This window comes from Felis catus, chromosome A3, assembly GCF_018350175.1.
Source record: "Felis catus isolate Fca126 chromosome A3, F.catus_Fca126_mat1.0, whole genome shotgun sequence".
Lineage (NCBI taxonomy): Eukaryota > Metazoa > Chordata > Mammalia > Carnivora > Felidae > Felis > Felis catus.
This window is the reverse complement of record NC_058370.1, coordinates 104,653,761-104,669,890: the sequence shown is the minus strand read 5'-3', so window position 1 is coordinate 104,669,890 and position 16,130 is coordinate 104,653,761. Positions and strand designations below refer to the sequence as shown.

The 16,130-nt window shown below is 44.6% G+C and overlaps 1 protein-coding gene across 4 annotated transcripts; it reads right to left on the bottom strand.

The window, feature by feature from the left end:
- Positions 1-123: 123 nt before the first annotated feature.
- LOC123378918 (zinc finger protein 501-like) lies at positions 124-14,269 on the bottom strand. 4 transcript variants are annotated; one of them, XM_045054595.1, is made up of 5 exons: positions 14,134-14,269; positions 10,241-10,329; positions 6,969-7,074; positions 6,391-6,477; positions 124-2,417 (listed from the first exon to the last, which is right to left on the bottom strand). In XM_045054595.1, exons 2-5 carry the CDS (start codon positions 10,271-10,273, stop codon positions 1,147-1,149), a joined length of 1,497 nt encoding a protein of 498 aa, XP_044910530.1. In that variant the 5' UTR covers positions 10,274-10,329; positions 14,134-14,269; the 3' UTR covers positions 124-1,146. The 4 variants fall into 4 exon arrangements, with proteins under 4 accessions (XP_044910530.1, XP_023107669.2, XP_023107670.1 ...); XM_023251901.2 differs by lacking the exon at positions 14,134-14,269 and adding an exon at positions 11,354-13,415; XM_023251902.2 differs by lacking the exon at positions 14,134-14,269 and adding an exon at positions 11,354-13,414 and having other exon boundaries at positions 10,241-10,412.
- Between the last annotated feature and the right edge of the window lie 1,861 nt (positions 14,270-16,130).

Sequence of the window (16,130 nt, the reverse complement as noted above, 5' to 3'; positions counted from 1 at the left end):
GTTCCCCAAATATGGCAAAAGACATAAACCTACAGATTGAAGTTCATAAAACAGGATAAACCCAAAGAAATCCACATCAAGACACACAAACTTGTGAAAACTAAAAACACAGTACTCAAAATGTGTGCAGTGACAACCTTTGAAGTTTCAATGAAAAAAATATATATACAAAGACATCGTCTGCTTCTACGCAAGAGTAAAATGGTGAAAGGTAAGTATTTTGGAGTCTTTTCAAGTCTTTCACAATCCAATACGCAGCGTCAGTTCAGGTCTACAACTAAGAATAAGCCTAAAGTACTAACTACGGACAATTGAGGTAACATCTTTATAAATAAGCACATTCTCAGGGAACTTAGCTTAAAATAGGTAGCTTAAAATAGACTGAAAACATCAAAGGTCCCTACTGTACTTTCTAGGCTGTCAGTCTTGACCCTTGGAGTTAACGCGATTCTTAGCAGGCAGCAAATCAACAAGCAAGATCTCAAAGACAGAAAGTGCAGAAGCAGACTGCCAGGCCAGTGCTCCTTGGCTTCAGGGTAGAAACTGCAACTGACCAAATGATGAATATTTCCCCAGTTGGGAGCACTCGTTTGAGCAGTTATCTCAATCAACATTTCTTGAGTTCATTCCCCCCGGTTCTCTTTCTCTCTCCTTCCCATCTACCTCCTAAGTGCCCTTGTACTTGAGCCTAAGGACAACTTCCCTTTCGCCTCCACTCTCAACCCTGGACAAACTCATTGTGAATTCTCAATCTCTTATTTCTGCCTCTGCAACTTCCCTAAAGAACCACTCATCTCTTCAAAACTCCATCTCCTTAGCATTAAGAGATGACCCAGCCCAGACAAGATGTCTTCTTTCCATCATCGCACACCCTGTTTCTCTCTCAAGGATTTGGAAGCTTACATACACATTAGGGTGCTGGAAATAATCTTCCTCTTTCCCCAGGGAAATTCAAAGTCCTCTGCTGCACTGAAAAAAATGTAAAACTCCTCCTTCACATTCTAAGTAAGCTATGTCCCACGCCAACAATGACTTCTCAATTAATATCTTGTTTGTAACACATTCTTAAACTCCTTTGTAGCGCTCACACCACGTTTAGTAAATGTTCAATAAAAATCTTCCAAATGTACCACATTTACATAGTCTTTATCCAGTATGAATTCTCTTCTGCTGGCCAAAGGCTGAATGCTCACTAAAGGCTTTTCCGTATTCTTTGGTTTTCCCTCCAGCATGAGTTTTCTGATGTTGAGAAAGGGATGAGCTCTGGCTGAAAGCTTTTCCACATTCCTTACACTTATAGGGTTTTTCTCCAGTGTGAGTTTTCTGATGCTTTGTAAGAGATGAGCTCTGGCTGAAAGCTTTTCCACAGTCCTTACACTTGTAAGGTTTCTCTCCAGTGTGTGTTCTCTGATGACGAATGAGGGCTGAGCGGTCACTGAAGGCTTTGGCACAATCATTGCATTTATAGGGTTTCTCCCCAGTGTGAGTTCTCTGGTGTTGAGTCAGGGCTGAACAGTAGCCAAAGGCTTTCCCACACTCATTACACTCATAAGGCCTCTCCCCAGTATGAGTTCTCTGGTGCTGAATAAGGCCCGATCGATCGCTAAAGGCTTTCCCACATTCATTACACTTATAGGGTTTCTCTCCAGTGTGAATGACCTGATGCTGGGTAAGGAATGTGCTTTGGCTAAAGGCCTTCCCACATTCATTACACTCATAAGGTTTCTCTCCAGTATGAATTCGCTGATGTTGAGTGAGGTATGAGCTCTGATTAAAGGCCTTCCCACATTCATTGCATTCATAGGGTTTCTCTCCAGTATGAATTATATGATGCCGAATAAGGGCAGAGCGGTGACTGAAGGCTTTCCCACATTCATGACACTCGTAGGGTTTCTCTCCAGTATGAATTCTCTGGTGTAGCGTAAGATGTATACTCTGGCTAAAAGCTTTACCACATTCATTACATTCGTAGGGTTTTTCTCCTGTGTGAATTCTCTGATGCAAGACAAAAGCTGAGTAGTAACTAAAGGCTTTCTCACACTCATTACACTGCCAAGGTTTCTTTTCTGCACAAACTTTCTCGTGCCTCATTAGATCTGAATTTTGTTTTAAGTTCTTTTTAAATGAATCACAGTTATGTAGTCTCTCTCCTTGCTGTTGAACAAGTAATGACCTTCGACTAAAACTTCTCCCAAATTCATGACACTGGTAACTTCTCTCCCCAGAAGATTTCTTCTGAGCAACAACCTCCTGTATTAAATGTTTCTCATGGTTTTCCTGCTGACTCTCTGAAGAATCCTCGTATTCACTGGAACTTTCCTTTGGAAATCTTGCTATTAACACCCCAGGGGCTGATTCTTCTTCAGAAATATCCTGCTCTGGAGTTAGGTCCTTACTCTCTGGTCTTGTCTCCCAGTCTGAAAGAAACAAGAATACACATGTACCATTTCCTACGCAGGAAAGAAAAATATTTGATGTGGTAGGAAAATAATGAAAAACAAACAAATGAAAAAATGCTTACAGGGAACACAGGAACTCGAAAGCTCTCAAAAATAGCTTTGCAATCTTGAGAGAACATGAGAAAACAAAGATGGGGGGGCAAAGAAGTTCAGCTGCACAAAAGGGAGACAGTGAGCAGGTACTCAAAATTCCTCTACCTAGTAGGGTAGGAGATGAGAAAGAATAACAGAGAAGAAGACTAAACAGAGGTGATGTGGGGAAATGGCAGATAAGATTTTAGAAACCGGGTGTGGCAGAGACAGAGAAGACAGTCTTTCAGGGATTGCCCCCTATTACCCCCTCGCTGGAGCTTCTGTGCTTCGTGCTTTGAGAATAGCCATCAGTAGCTGATCTCCTTGCCACCAATCCTTCCCCATCCTAGTATTTCCCAATCACTGCTAACAGACTAACCTTCAAAACTGTCACTGTTAAACAAAAATCTCTGGTGGTTCTGTTGCCTCAAGATGAGACACAGATTCTCTAAGCTAGCATTCAAAGTGGTCCAGATCGACAAATTTACACCATCACAAAGCTTGGTGATTAAGAAGTAACTGATTGGGGTGCCTGGGTGGCTCAGTCAGTTAAGCGTCTGACTTCAGCTCAGCTCATGATCTCACAGTCTGTGGGTTCGAGCCCTGCGTCGGGCTCTGTGCTGACAGCTCAGAGCCTGGAGCCTGCTTGGGATTCTGTGTCTCCTCTCTGTTCCTCCCCCGCTTACACACTCTCTCTCTCTTTCTCAGAAATAAAGATTAAAAAAAAAAGAAGTAACTGATCACCTTTGATTGCCCAATAACAACAAACTATAAACAATTAAATGGAATGAAGTTTAAAAAAAAAAATGAGGGGTGCCTGGGTGGCTCAGACAGTTAAGCGTCCAACTTTTGATTTCAGCTTAGGTTATGATCTCGTGGTTTGTAAGTTCCAGCCCCGCGTCGGGCTCTGCACTGACAGTGCAGAGCCTGCTTGGGATTCTCTCTCCCTCTCTGTCTAACCCTCCCCTGACCACATGCTCTTGCTCTCCCTCTTTCTCTCTCTCTCTCAAAATAAATAAATAAACTTAAAAATATATACGTTTAAAAAAATGAGCAGCATGTAGGGAGGAGAAGGCCAAATCTCTACATGCTCAGATTGGTCCCAACTTGTCAGGATACCTGCTCCAAATCCTAGGCTTCTAAGTAAGAATTTTGGGATTAAAGTTAAAAATGCTAAAAATGTTTATTTTCAGGCTTAAACGGTCTTTAATTTCTATTCCAACCATGACTCTACATAAAATAAATCAAGATAGGGGCACCTGAGTGGCTCAGTCGGTTGGGCGTCTGACTTCAGCTCAGGTCATGATCTCGCAGTCTGTGAGTTCTAGCCCCGCGTCAGCCCTGTGCTGACAGCTTGGAGTCTGGAACCTGCTTCGGATTCTGTGTCTCCCTCTCTCTCTCTGCCCCTCCCCCGCTTATGCTCTGTCTCTCTCACTCTCAAAAATAAATAACTGTTAAAAAAAATTTTTTTAAAGGGGTGCCTGGGTGGCTCAGTCAGTTGAGCTTCTGACTTAGGCTCAGGTTATGATCTCACGGTCTGTGAATTCAAGTCCCGCGTCGGGCTCTGTGCTGACAGCTTGGAGCCTGGAGCCTGCTTCAGATTCTGTGTCTCCCTCTCTCTCTGACCGTCCCCCGTTCATGCTCTCTCTCTCTCTCTCTGTCTCAAAAATAAATAAACATTGGGGCGCCTGGGTGGCTCAGTCAGTTAAGCGTCCGACTTCGGCTCAGGTCATGATCTCACAGTCCGTGAGTTCGAGCCCCGCGTCGGGCTCTGTGCTGACAGCTCAGAACCTGGAGCCTGTTTTGGACTCTGTGTCTCCCTCTCTCTCTGACCCTCCCCCATTCATGCTCTGTCTCTCTCTGTCTCAAAAATAAATTAAAAAAAAAAAGTTAAAAAAATTTAAAAAAAAGATTAAAAAAAATAATAAATAAACATTAAAAAAATAAAAATAACTAAAAAAATAAATAAATAAAGTAAATCAATATAAAACAATGTTGTGAGCTACACATCATAATCAGGGAAGTGCCTGGGATTTTAAAAAGCAAATAGACAGAAATAAGTTAAAGGCAAATGGACTTTCAGCTAAGGGGAGTGGAGGAATTAAATCCCAAGTATTTGGAGAACACACAGTTGGCAGAAGAAAATAAGAGACTGCTTGTCTGGTGTTAACGGTTCGAGTTGGAGAATACAGAAGATAAAACGGTTAAGCAGGTAGTAACAAAAGCTTTAGAAGCAGGTAGAATAATACAGAACTGGCAGAGTGGGGAATCTAGAAGTGATATGCTGCGTCAGTTAGATAAGGGTAAGACCAAAGGAAGTGAAACTAGCTGGCAGTCTATTGCAGTATCTAGTTGGATAGAAATGATCAGGTCAAATTCATGGTATCTATCACAAAAAAGTTACCAGGACTTAATAGTTATCATTTACTTAGCATTTAGCTAGGTACTAGTCGAAGCATTTCTCTTGGATTACTTGATTTGATCCTCACAGCAAATCTAGGAGTTAAGTGCGATCATTATCCCCATTTTATAGCTGGGGAATTTGAGTCACAGTGAGGATAATTCACTTGTCAAAGGTCACAGGGCTAGTAAGTAGTTGAGACCGGCTTTGAACAAAGTGGTTTCAAAATCTGCACTCAACCACTATAATATGCTGCGTCCACTTACATAGAGAGAAAGGCAAGGGGAAACTCAGAGATTGATTTTTAGTCAATCTGTGACAATCTGGTCTGAGACAAAAAGTCACCTTATCCTGCACAGATAAAAAAAATATGAAAAAGCCTAGTTTAGAACCTAACACCCAAACATATAATTAACAAATATTAAAACGTTGATTTCATGGGAATGCAAGCTGGTGCAGCCACTCTGGAAAACAGTGTGGAGGTTCCTCAAAAAACTAAAAATAGAACTACCCTATGACCCAGCAATTGCACTACTAGGCATTTATCCAAGGGATACAGGTGTGCTGTTTCGAAGGGACACATGCACCCCCATGTTTATAGCAGCACTATCAACAATAGCCAAAGTATGGAAAGAGCCCAAATGTCCATCGGTGGATGAATAAAGAAGATGTGGTGTGTGTATGTATGTATGTATATATATATATATATATATACATACCAAAAAGAATGAAATCAACAACCAAAAAGAATGAAATCTTGCCATTTGCAACTACGTGGATGGAACTGGAGGGTATTATGCTAAGTAAAATTAGTCAGTCAGAGAAAGACAAATATCATATGACTTCACTCATAAGAGGACTTTAGGAGACAAAACAGATGAACATAAGGGAAGGGAAGCAAAAATAATATAAAAACAGGGAGGGAGACAAAACAGAAGAGACTCATAAATATGGAGAACAAACAGAGGGTTACTGGAGGGGGTGTGGGAGGGGGGATGGGCTAAATGGGTAAGGGGCATCATTGTTGCACTATATGCTAACTAATTTGGATGTAAATTTAAAAAATAAAATAAAAATAAAAGACCTAAAAAAAAAAAAAAACAATCATGCATAGTGAATTTTCAGGATACAATTATCCCCAGGTAGGAAATAAATACGGTTTCAATGGTGACTCATCAAAAAAAAAAATGTTGATTTCATTGTACCTTATTTGGGTAAAAGAATTGGTTTGAAAGGGTGGAAAGTATTACTTTCTAAAAAAAATTTTTTTTTAATTATGAATTTTAATAGATGACCATCCACAGAGCTGGAATGTGGCATGGGTCTAACGACCCATGTGGCATGGGTCAACTTTTTCATGGGTCTAACGAAATCTGGAAAGGCTCCTCCACAAGCACTTTGAAGATGCTTTGGTCCATTTGATCCCAATGACCATCTGGGTTTTATGTCATCACTCACCTGAAAGAGCTGCTTTTGAGACTTCTCTCTCCAGCTCCTTTCCGCACTCCAAAGGAGAGATCGCATCGGGCTTGGAAATTGGAAGCCCTGCTCATGGGAAAAGAAAAATTAGTTTGGTCAAGAGTTCGGTATGATTTCCTTGGTTGTTAGGAGAGAAAGAAAGAGAGAGGCTGGTTTTGGATTTCTCCCTCAATGGTGCTTAAAAGAAGGGAGGAAGAGGATATGGGGTCTATCTGAGCAGAACAACTGAGTCTCTATTAAAAGAATAGCTCTGTCTATTAAAAGAATAAGCATCCATTTCTTAAGAGGTATCTTCACTAGAATTTCATCTCAACCTCCTTGGTCATGGAGTAGAGAAGAAGGATGCTACTACCTAGGCAAATATAATCAAAAGGTGTCCATCTCTAACTGTGGGAGGGTTAAACGTATATCCAGAAATAAAAGTAGACATTGCCTGTCTCAGGACTTACACGACGATGAAGAATCCTTGAATCTAAGAACCTCAGAACTCCTAGGAACTAAGGAAGCAAAGAAACCACACTGGGTAAGTTCAAAGTGGAGGAGGGAGCTGTCCTTACCCAGCAAGACCAGATTCCTGTGCTTCTCAGGCACATCTCCCTGAGGAGGGTTCAGCTGCTTCCACTGGGTGAGAGCCTCGGCCATATCCCTGATTACCAATGACTCCTGAAAAAGCAAACACACCAGTGCTCACCAAGGGATCTTCCAGAAGCCTCTGAGAAGCACTCAGAGCAGAAAGAGAGGATGGACACGAGGGTTAGACAAAATGACGTCTAACATCCCTTCCAACAGTAAGATTCTCTGGTGTATCTGTAGCCACAGACTCACTCCTTGCCTCAATGTATCAGAATTGCATGTAACCGGAAAGAAGCAAGGAACCTTCGTTGTAAAATCTGAAGGCACCAAGTCATTAGTTTATGCATTGGTAAATTAAATTATAGAACTACAGACATCGTTACCATTTAGACATGGGAAAGTGGAGAAAATATAATTATGAGTTAACTATGTTCTTTGTGATATGGTTTTAAAATATAAGGGGTTCAAGAAATAGGAAATAGTTTTCTCTCTAATTCTCCTTTGAGAACACAATCAGTCCAATATGTATTAAAAATTAAGATGTTTGCTACACGTCACAGAATATATATTTATTTGTAAAACAGTGTCTCAAGCCCAAAGTATGAAAGTTCCTAACGTGTTCTCACCATTTCTCATAGTGGCCCTGATCAATCTGATAGCCCCCGTCCTCTGCTCCATCTACTTTCTAACCTATCTTACACGACTCCCCCCATGTTCCCTGTGTTCCAGTTGGTGGCTGCCTTTCAGCTGCTTGAAATGCGTGCCACACTCCCTTTTACCCCTTTCTACACGCTGCTTCCTGTTCTTGAATGTTCTCCCCCATCTGATCCTTTCAGCTATTTAAAAAAAAAATTTTTTTTTAATGCTTATTTATTTTTGAGAGAGAGAGAGACAGACAGAGCGCGAGCAGGGGAGGTACACAGAGAGAGAGGGAGACACAGAATCCCCAGCAGGCTCCAGGCTCCAAGCTGTAAGCACAGCGGGGCCTTTCAGCTATTTTAATCCTACTCACACTTCAGATCTCAGCTCAGGTGTTACCTCCTCAGAGAAGCCTTCCCTGGGCTTGTAGGGTTGTAGCACCAAGTTCACTTCTCTTGGGTTTTGCACACACTGAGGGGACTTTGTGATTAATGTCTGTCTCTCTCATTAGACAGTGAGCTCCATGAGAACAGAGGCTAACCGGGTCCAATTTTGTTCACTGAAGCAACCCTACTTATCTGGCACAGCGCAGGAACACTAAGCATGTGTCAAACAGCTGAATGAAGGAAGGAACACAGGAAGTTTACACGGGATGTTCTATAAAAGTGTGCATGGGAGGGGCGCCTGGGTGGCTCGATTAAGCATCTGACTCTTGATTTCAACTCAGGTCATGATCTCACAGTTCATGAGTTTAAGCCCCACATCAGGCTCTGTGCTGATAGTGTGGAGCCTGCTTGGGATTTTCTGTCTCCCTCTCTCTCTCTGCCTCTCCCCCACTCACTCTCGCTCAAAAAAAAAATATGCGTGGGAAAAGAGGTGGAGAGGGGAACAGAACATATCATACATTGAAAACACTGCAGGAGGGCAAGCCTAACCTTGATCTAGATGGCAGGCACACAGTTCAGACTGTCTACTAAAATGTAGGGAAAGGGAAAAGAGTGGGTAATGGTCCTCTGAATCTACAGCTGAATCGATTTCCTGATAAGACAGATGTCTAATAATTTTTCTAATTCTACACGAAAAAAACTTTCTGTACAACTTTAACTGTGATACATTAAAACAGACCAGTCTCTGGGATGCTAGCAAATGAAACAGCCTTGTCTTGCTTTGAACCACCACTTTTGCCATAGCTCCCTGAGCGCATAAATGAATATACTGCGTGATTTTGCTTGTAGTCAGCATTCTAACGTTTATGTCACAGCCCTCTAAAACAACTGGTAAAATAATTCACCTAATAAAATAAAGTTAGAAGAACTACCTACTTGGAAAATCCCCTGCTCGAAATAATTTAACTCTTTATTTCCCACATTTCATGACCTGAGCTAAAGTCTGAGGCTTCACAGACTGAGCCACCCAGTTGCCTCTATTTACGTTTCTGGTCCCTTAAGACCATATGCCTCGGGAGTGATCACACAGCAATACAATTTTTATGGTCTTCTCCCTTTACAAACAATGCTAACAGTAACAGACTAACTGGCATTCCTTCTAGACTTTAGTTCCCTGAGAGAACCGCAGCAGTCAAACTCATTCATGGAGTTGCTGCCCTGTGTGCACGTGCTGGAGTTGGAAGACACAGGAAGATCAACCGGAAACTGTCCAGCAGATGCTACTTTCTCTCCCCTGTTTTCTGAACGAGATCTACAAATTCAGATCAGAGCCCCCAGTGTTTCACAGTGCGCTGTGAGGCAGGTCTGAAGTTGTCAAACAGTCCCAGTGCCTCTCCCACAGAGTCTGCCATTGTCTCATCATCCGAGGCCAGATCCAGCAGAAGCATCTTGACTAACTTCCCTTCAATCCGAGGGAGGCGTGTTTCATCTTGCCGGGCCTCTACAAACTTTCGTGGGGCTTTATTTACCTTTGGAATGAGACCCAGTGTAGGTTTTCTTGCAGTCTGGCTATGGACCTAAGCTTCCCTTACCACACTTCAGGTCACTCTACAGTGACACACATAGCCTTTGAAGACCTCCAACTCACTTATAGACTTTTGGCCAAAGCCAAAGCCAAAAGACTTTGGCTTTTACCAAAGCAAAGTAGGTAATTCTCTAATTACCTACTCTCATATTTTCCAAAGTGCAGTTTTTATCCCGGTATTTTTTATCCCAAGTTCTCTAGAGGATGGGGGGCGGGGGGGGCGGGGAAGGAAAACCTCTTCCAAGGCCTTTTAGGACTTGTCTGTACCAGTCAATTCTGTATGAAATGACTTTCATTTTTGCTGATTAGCTATCTTTTTTTTTTTTTTTTTTTTATCTCTATCTTATTTCCTCAGTAAATTTCATGAGGCAGGGAAACTGGCTTTTATCACTTTGCATCTGACCATGAGGCCAATGACAGTACTGAAGAGCTAGTAAGAGTGAATCGAATACTAAGTGGATCAAGAAGTAATGCTGAAAGGAAAGTTCTGCACAAGTAAGGAGCATTTACTGTCAGGCTCGTCACTCATCATTTTATCAGGATGAACCCAGTGGTCTAGGAATCAGGGCTGAGCGACTCCATAACAATGGCAGAAACTGTATTCCTGTTCTGAGAACAAAAGAAAAAAAAAGAAAACTAAACCCACCTGGGACGCAGCGGTCAGCAACACAGTGACCATGCCATTTTCTTTAGGGTTTTCAGCACTGGGAAGGTCTGAGTCCTCAGAAAGCGACCCTACAAGTAGAGATAGGAGCCATGACAATTACTCTTGCCTTGCAGTAAACTTGCAGAAACTTCCATACACGGCTACTTGTCACCTAAGAAAAGTCAACACAGGAAATCAAGGCACAATCCTGCAACATCCCTGAATCAAGACAAACACGACCTCCCATTCCTCCTATCCTCTGCCCTTAAATTCTAGTAGAACTCTGCAGTGAACATCTAGACACATTAAATACACTATTTCTATCTATCATCTGCTGAATGACAAAGTAATACTCAAGAGTTTGTCCATCCGTTCCTCACTTAATGGTTCATTCCTGTCCTATTCCAGAATCACAGGCTGAAGAAAGACTAGTTAAATTCCTTTTGAACACTGGCTTTTCAGATATAATACTGGCATTCTTGGAAAAGCGATGAGTCTTATGGGAGGAAAAAAATCCAGTCTTCTAAACAAATCCTGTGACTTCTAGAAACCTCTTTCTGCATCTGCAAATGGGCACAACAATCTTCTTCCTACCACCTTACAGGGTTCCCGTGAGGACAAAACGAAGTCATTATCAAAAGCCAAATTGTCGGGGTGCCTGGGTGGCTCAGCCTGTTAAGCGGTCGGCTCAGGTCATGATCTCGCGGTCCGTGGGTTCGAGCCCCGCGTCGGGCTCTGTGCTGACAGCTCAGAGCCTGGAGCCTGTTTCAGATTCTGTGTCTCCCTCTCTCTGACCCTCCCCCGTTCATGCTCTGTCTCTCTCTGTCTCAAAAATAAATAAACATTAAAAAAAATTTTTAAAAAAAGCCAAATTGTCAAATCTGGTGATCTGGGGGACAAGGGAGGCACACATCATCCTAAAGACGCGCAGGGCAATGGGGTAGCGGGCTCTCCCTCAAAAGCCTAACGGGAAACCAACCAGTTGGAAAGGGCTGTCGTCTCACAGAGAAGAGGTGATGCTTCTCCTTCCAGAGCCTGCCCCAGCCAGAGGGCAGCCTTTCCCTTCTTTTCACTCCAGCAGGCTCTGCGGCTGCATCCTTCCGAAATTCTCACCTCTGCCCCCAGGCTCCATGGAGACTCCCTCCCCTGGCCCGCGCAGGCGACGACGGCCGCGGAAGAAGGGCGCAGCGAACGCGCGAGGGACCCCGGGGGTCCGCCGCTCTGGTGCACTCAGAGGCCCGGGAACGCGCGCGCAACCCTCGCAGGGCAGCCTGGCGCCACCCCGGGGCCCTCCCGCCGCCCTCCTTCCGCCCACTCAGACTTGGAAGGACCCGCGCTTAGGCCTCCTCGACCCCAGGTTCGACCTCCCGCACCACGCAGAAGCAGCCCCGGCCTAGCAACAAAGGCATCTGAGAGCCGGCCGGGCCAAGTTGAGCCGGCCGGATCTCGAGGCTGAACTACGACTCCCAGAATCCTCCGCGAGGCGCGGTCTACGTCACCGGTGGCCGCTTCCCAGAGGACTCTGCGGGATGTTGGCCAGGCTGCCCTCTCCACTCCGGGCCGGCACTGTACCGAAGTCGCGCACTTATTGGGTCGCCGAGAGAGTTGGGCCCCTGAGAAACCCTTCCAAGCCTGTTAGGCCCTCCTTCTTGGATGCGGACGCTGGGCCCCGGCTCAGAAGATGTATTCGGCCGCACTAACTCCCGCCTCGCAGAGGACGTTCACTGCCCCGCAACTGTGACGAGCCAAGGGCGCCACCCCCGACCTACCCTGGATTCCCTCTCTACCGGCGGTGCTCCCTCGGGAGGGGAGGCCGCCGCATCGCTTCCTTTCTGCGCCCATTATCAGCCCGCCCATTGTGGCGGGAACAGAGATGATATAAAGTGACCGCAGCCTCTAAACCAGTGGTTCTCAAACTGTACCATGACCGCCTGGAAGTCTTGTTAAAACAGTGCTAAACTCAACCCTTATTCGGGAATCTGGAGTGGGACCTGAGCATTTGCATTCCTAACAAGTTCCCAAGGGATGGTGAAGCTGCTCATTTGGAAACCAACTAAATGTTGGAATCCCTGGACCGCTCTTCTTTTTCTGTGAACACTTCTCAGTAATCTTGTTCAGTCTGGATGTTCTAAATACCATCCAAATGTGATCAACTCCCAACTTATATCTCCAGCATGCGTTTCTCCTCTGACCTTGAGCTGTCTCCTTAACTCCTTACTTGTTTAATGAATATCTCTAGTATAGGACGTTCAAAACTGAATTTTTGAGATCCTTCCTCCCCCAATGCCGTAACTCTTACTCCCGCAGTTTTCCCTACTTCAGTAAATGGCAACTCGTCCTTCTAGTTGCTCAGTTCAAACACCTTGTGGTCATCATTCTCTTTATCACACAACCCACCTCCAGTTCCTCTGCAAATCCTGTTGGCTGTACTCTCAAAATACATACAGAATCTGACCACTTCTCACCACCTCCAGTGCTGCCACCCTGGTCTAAGCACCCATCATCTGTTGCCTGGATCACTACAAATGCCTGCCAACTGGTCTCACTCCTACTCTTGCCCTGTTTATCCTATTCTCAACACACTTGCTCTCCTATCTCCGAACAAAGCCAAAGTCCTTACAATGGCCCACAGAGCCCTTCAAGATCTCCATCATCCACACTAACACTCTGATCTCATCTTCTACCACTTTCCCCTTATTTGTTCCGCTGCAGCCAGACTGGCCTGCCATTCTTCAATTGAGTGAAGCATGCTTCCACTATGGAGCCTTTGTGCTTGTTCCTCTGCCTCGATAGACACCCTGGGTAGATACCCCCAGGTATCCACAGAGCTTGCTCTCTCACCTCCAGACCTTTTCCATAGCACTTTTCTATTTCTAACATGTAATTAATTTTATTTATTGGGGGTGTCTTCCAACACTACAGATTAAGCTCCATGGGAGGAGTATCCCAGAGTATTTACTGCCACTTAGATAAACAGTAACTGAGTATATTCTCTGTACTTGTAGAGAAGGTACAGATGCCCGAAACTAATACTGTCCTTGTTGCTTTTCTTGGCTTTCATTTGGGATGATTTTGGAAAACTTGGACGTCCTTTGTAACCCTCCTTTTATTTACAGAGGCCCTACTTTAAAGTTTTGGGGATTTTTTTTTTTTTAGAATTGGGGAGGGGCGGGGGGGGGGGGAAAGAGAGGGGGAAACCCAAACAGGCTCCCTGCTGTCACCATGGAACCCCAACTGGGGCTCAATCTCACGAACCATGAAATCATGACCCGAGCAGAAATCAAGAGCCAGATGCTTTAGTGACTGAGCCACCCAGGTGCCCCCAGAGGCCCTACTTTAGAAATAAGGTAGCCCTAGACACTACCAGCTGGCCCAAGCACATAAATTGGTGTCCCACAGTAGAGTGGAGCTGGAACACTCTACTCTATCTTTTTAAGATAAAAATCCCCAATGAGTCCCCATTGTCTCTTAAGGGTAGATGGTCCTTGAGTTTTCCTAAATTTGCCGAGGGCTTCTGTTTCCCTTTAGTCTGTGTTTGCCACAACATCCCACCAGGAACGTATCTTTGCATTCCTTAAGAAGCTGCCTTTAAAGGCCATTTACTTTGATGTGAAAGTTGATATATAGAGAGATATCAAAGGATATGCAGAGGATATAAAAGGAATCCTTTAGTGACCTTGGAAGAGGGCAAAACCGGAAATGTAAAGGTAGGATCTGGGTGGCAAACAGATGGAGGTTTCAGGGACATGAGATTCAACAGAAGAGAGAGGTGCTAAAGGTCTCGGGTACTGAGAGAGGAAGGCAGATGTGAGACAGGCCATCAAACTTGGGAGTGAAATAGCAAAGGCAATAAATCAGGCCTGAGTCATGTACCTAGTTATGTTACATGTTACCTTTGGGCACATAGCCTCAGCTCTTTGCTCCAACTCAGCTGCCAGAACCTGTGAACTAACTCGGACATTTGATTGCACCACCTCCAGCTGTACAGTTATCTGCTGGGAGTGCCAGTCTCTCCCCGTTGCTTGCCACAGCCCAGACAACTGCACAGCTCCAGTTTCCGGTTCCTTGCACCACTTCCAGGCTTGCTGAAGTGCCACACAATGGCTTGGGATCTGGCCTCTCTAGGGGTGGCTGGATGATGCAACCTGAAAGTGTGGGGTAAACAGGAGGAATCTGGTCAGTTAAATTCCTTCTGCCCGTCAACTTTTAACAGGAATTTCCTTTGGCTGTGAATATAGTGGTTAAATACATAAGGGTTTATTTTCTCTCATTCAAGAGTAGGATTAGGCAGTCCAGAGCTGGTATGGAGTCTTCATAAGATCACCAAGGAATCAGAAGTCTTTTGCTTTTCTCCCTTCCCATCCTTCAGGCATGGCTTATATCCTCAAAGTCACAAGATGGCTGCTCAAATTCCAGCCACTAAATCCACATTCCAGGTAGAGAAGAAGGGAAGAGCAAAAGCAAAAGGGTTTTTTTTTTTTTTAGCTGTCCCTCCCTTTGAAGGTGTCCCCAAAAGTCCTGTCCAACAAATTCCAATTATACTAACATATCATTTGCTTGATATTTGACACATCAACACATTACTGGCCTGACATTTGATATATCAGTATTTCATTGGTCTGACTAGCCATACCTCACTACAAGACAGGCTGAGAAATAAAGCTGAGCACTCCGCTGTGCTCAGAAGAGCCTTGGATTTCCTATTGTTAAGGACGAAAAAAAGTACAACTACAACTTAGGCAACTAACGGCTTCTGCCACGGTAAGCATTAGTTAATGCTTATTATCAACACTAGCTATTGCAAGGTTGCTTAATCATGAGGTTCTATAAAGTGGCTCAATAAGTTGATCCTCGTTTATTTGGTCAATTGCCTCTTCTGCAGACTTTGCATAGGTTTTAGACACATGTGTGAAGGGAAGGAAAGGAATCCACATCTTTACAGGATACTTATGGCATGTTTAGCAGGTTGGACATGAGATCTTTGATCATCATGGGGACTGATTTTTTTTGTGGCCTCTGCTATTGGGCTTCACTATTAACTCCATTTGTCCTTTCTAAGGTTCCAGGTTCCTGCCCATTAACAAGATGAAAGAAGAGAGCGTCATGCTCATTCTCTATCCTTCATCGATTGTAATGCCAATATGGTACAAGAAATTAAAATAGGGGTGCCTCGCTGGCTTATTTGGTGTGACTCTTGGAGTATGTGACTCTTTTTTTTTACGTTTATTTATTTGAGTGAGAGAGAGAGAGAGAGAAAGAGAGCGCAATCAGGGGAGGGGCAGAGAGGGGGAAAGAGAGAGAATCCCAAGCAGGCTTTGCACTGCCAGCACGGAGCTTGATGCAGGGCTCAAACTCCCGAACTGGGAGATCACGACCTGAGCCAAAACCAAGAGCCAGACGCTTAACTGACTGAGCCACCCAGGCACCCCAAGTGTGCAGTTCTCATCTTGGGGTTGTGAGTTCAAGCTTGACATTGGGTGTGGAGCCTACTTAAAAAAAAAAGAAAAGAAAAGAACTGGGGGCACCTGGGTGGTTCAGTCTGTTAAGCACCCGACTTCGGCTCAGGTCATGATCTCACAGTTCGTGACTTTGAACACTGCGTCAGGCTCTGTGCTGAGAGCTCAGGGCCTGGAGCCTGCTTTGGATTCTGTGTCTCCCCCTCCCTCTGCCCCCGCTTGCACTCTGTCTCTCTAAAAAATAAAATGAGGGGCGCCTGTGTGGCTCAGTCGGTTGAGTGTCCACCTCCGGCTCAGGTCATGACCTCAACGGTCCGTGAGTTGGAGCACCGCATCGGGCTCTGTGCTGACAGCTCAGAGCCTGGAGCCTGCTTCGGATTCTGTGTCTCCCTCTCTCTCTGCCCCTCCCCCGCTCATGCTCTTTCTCTCTCTCT

Excerpts from the sequence above, each read along its gene's own strand:
- LOC123378918 (XM_023251901.2), bottom strand. Across the intron at positions 6,478-6,968 it reads CAGGAATCTGGTCTTGCTGG|GGCTTCCAATTTCCAAGCCC; the intron begins GTAAGGACAGCT and ends TCCCATGAGCAG. Across the intron at positions 2,418-6,390 it reads CTCAAAAGCAGCTCTTTCAG|ACTGGGAGACAAGACCAGAG; the intron begins GTGAGTGATGAC and ends TGTTTCTTTCAG.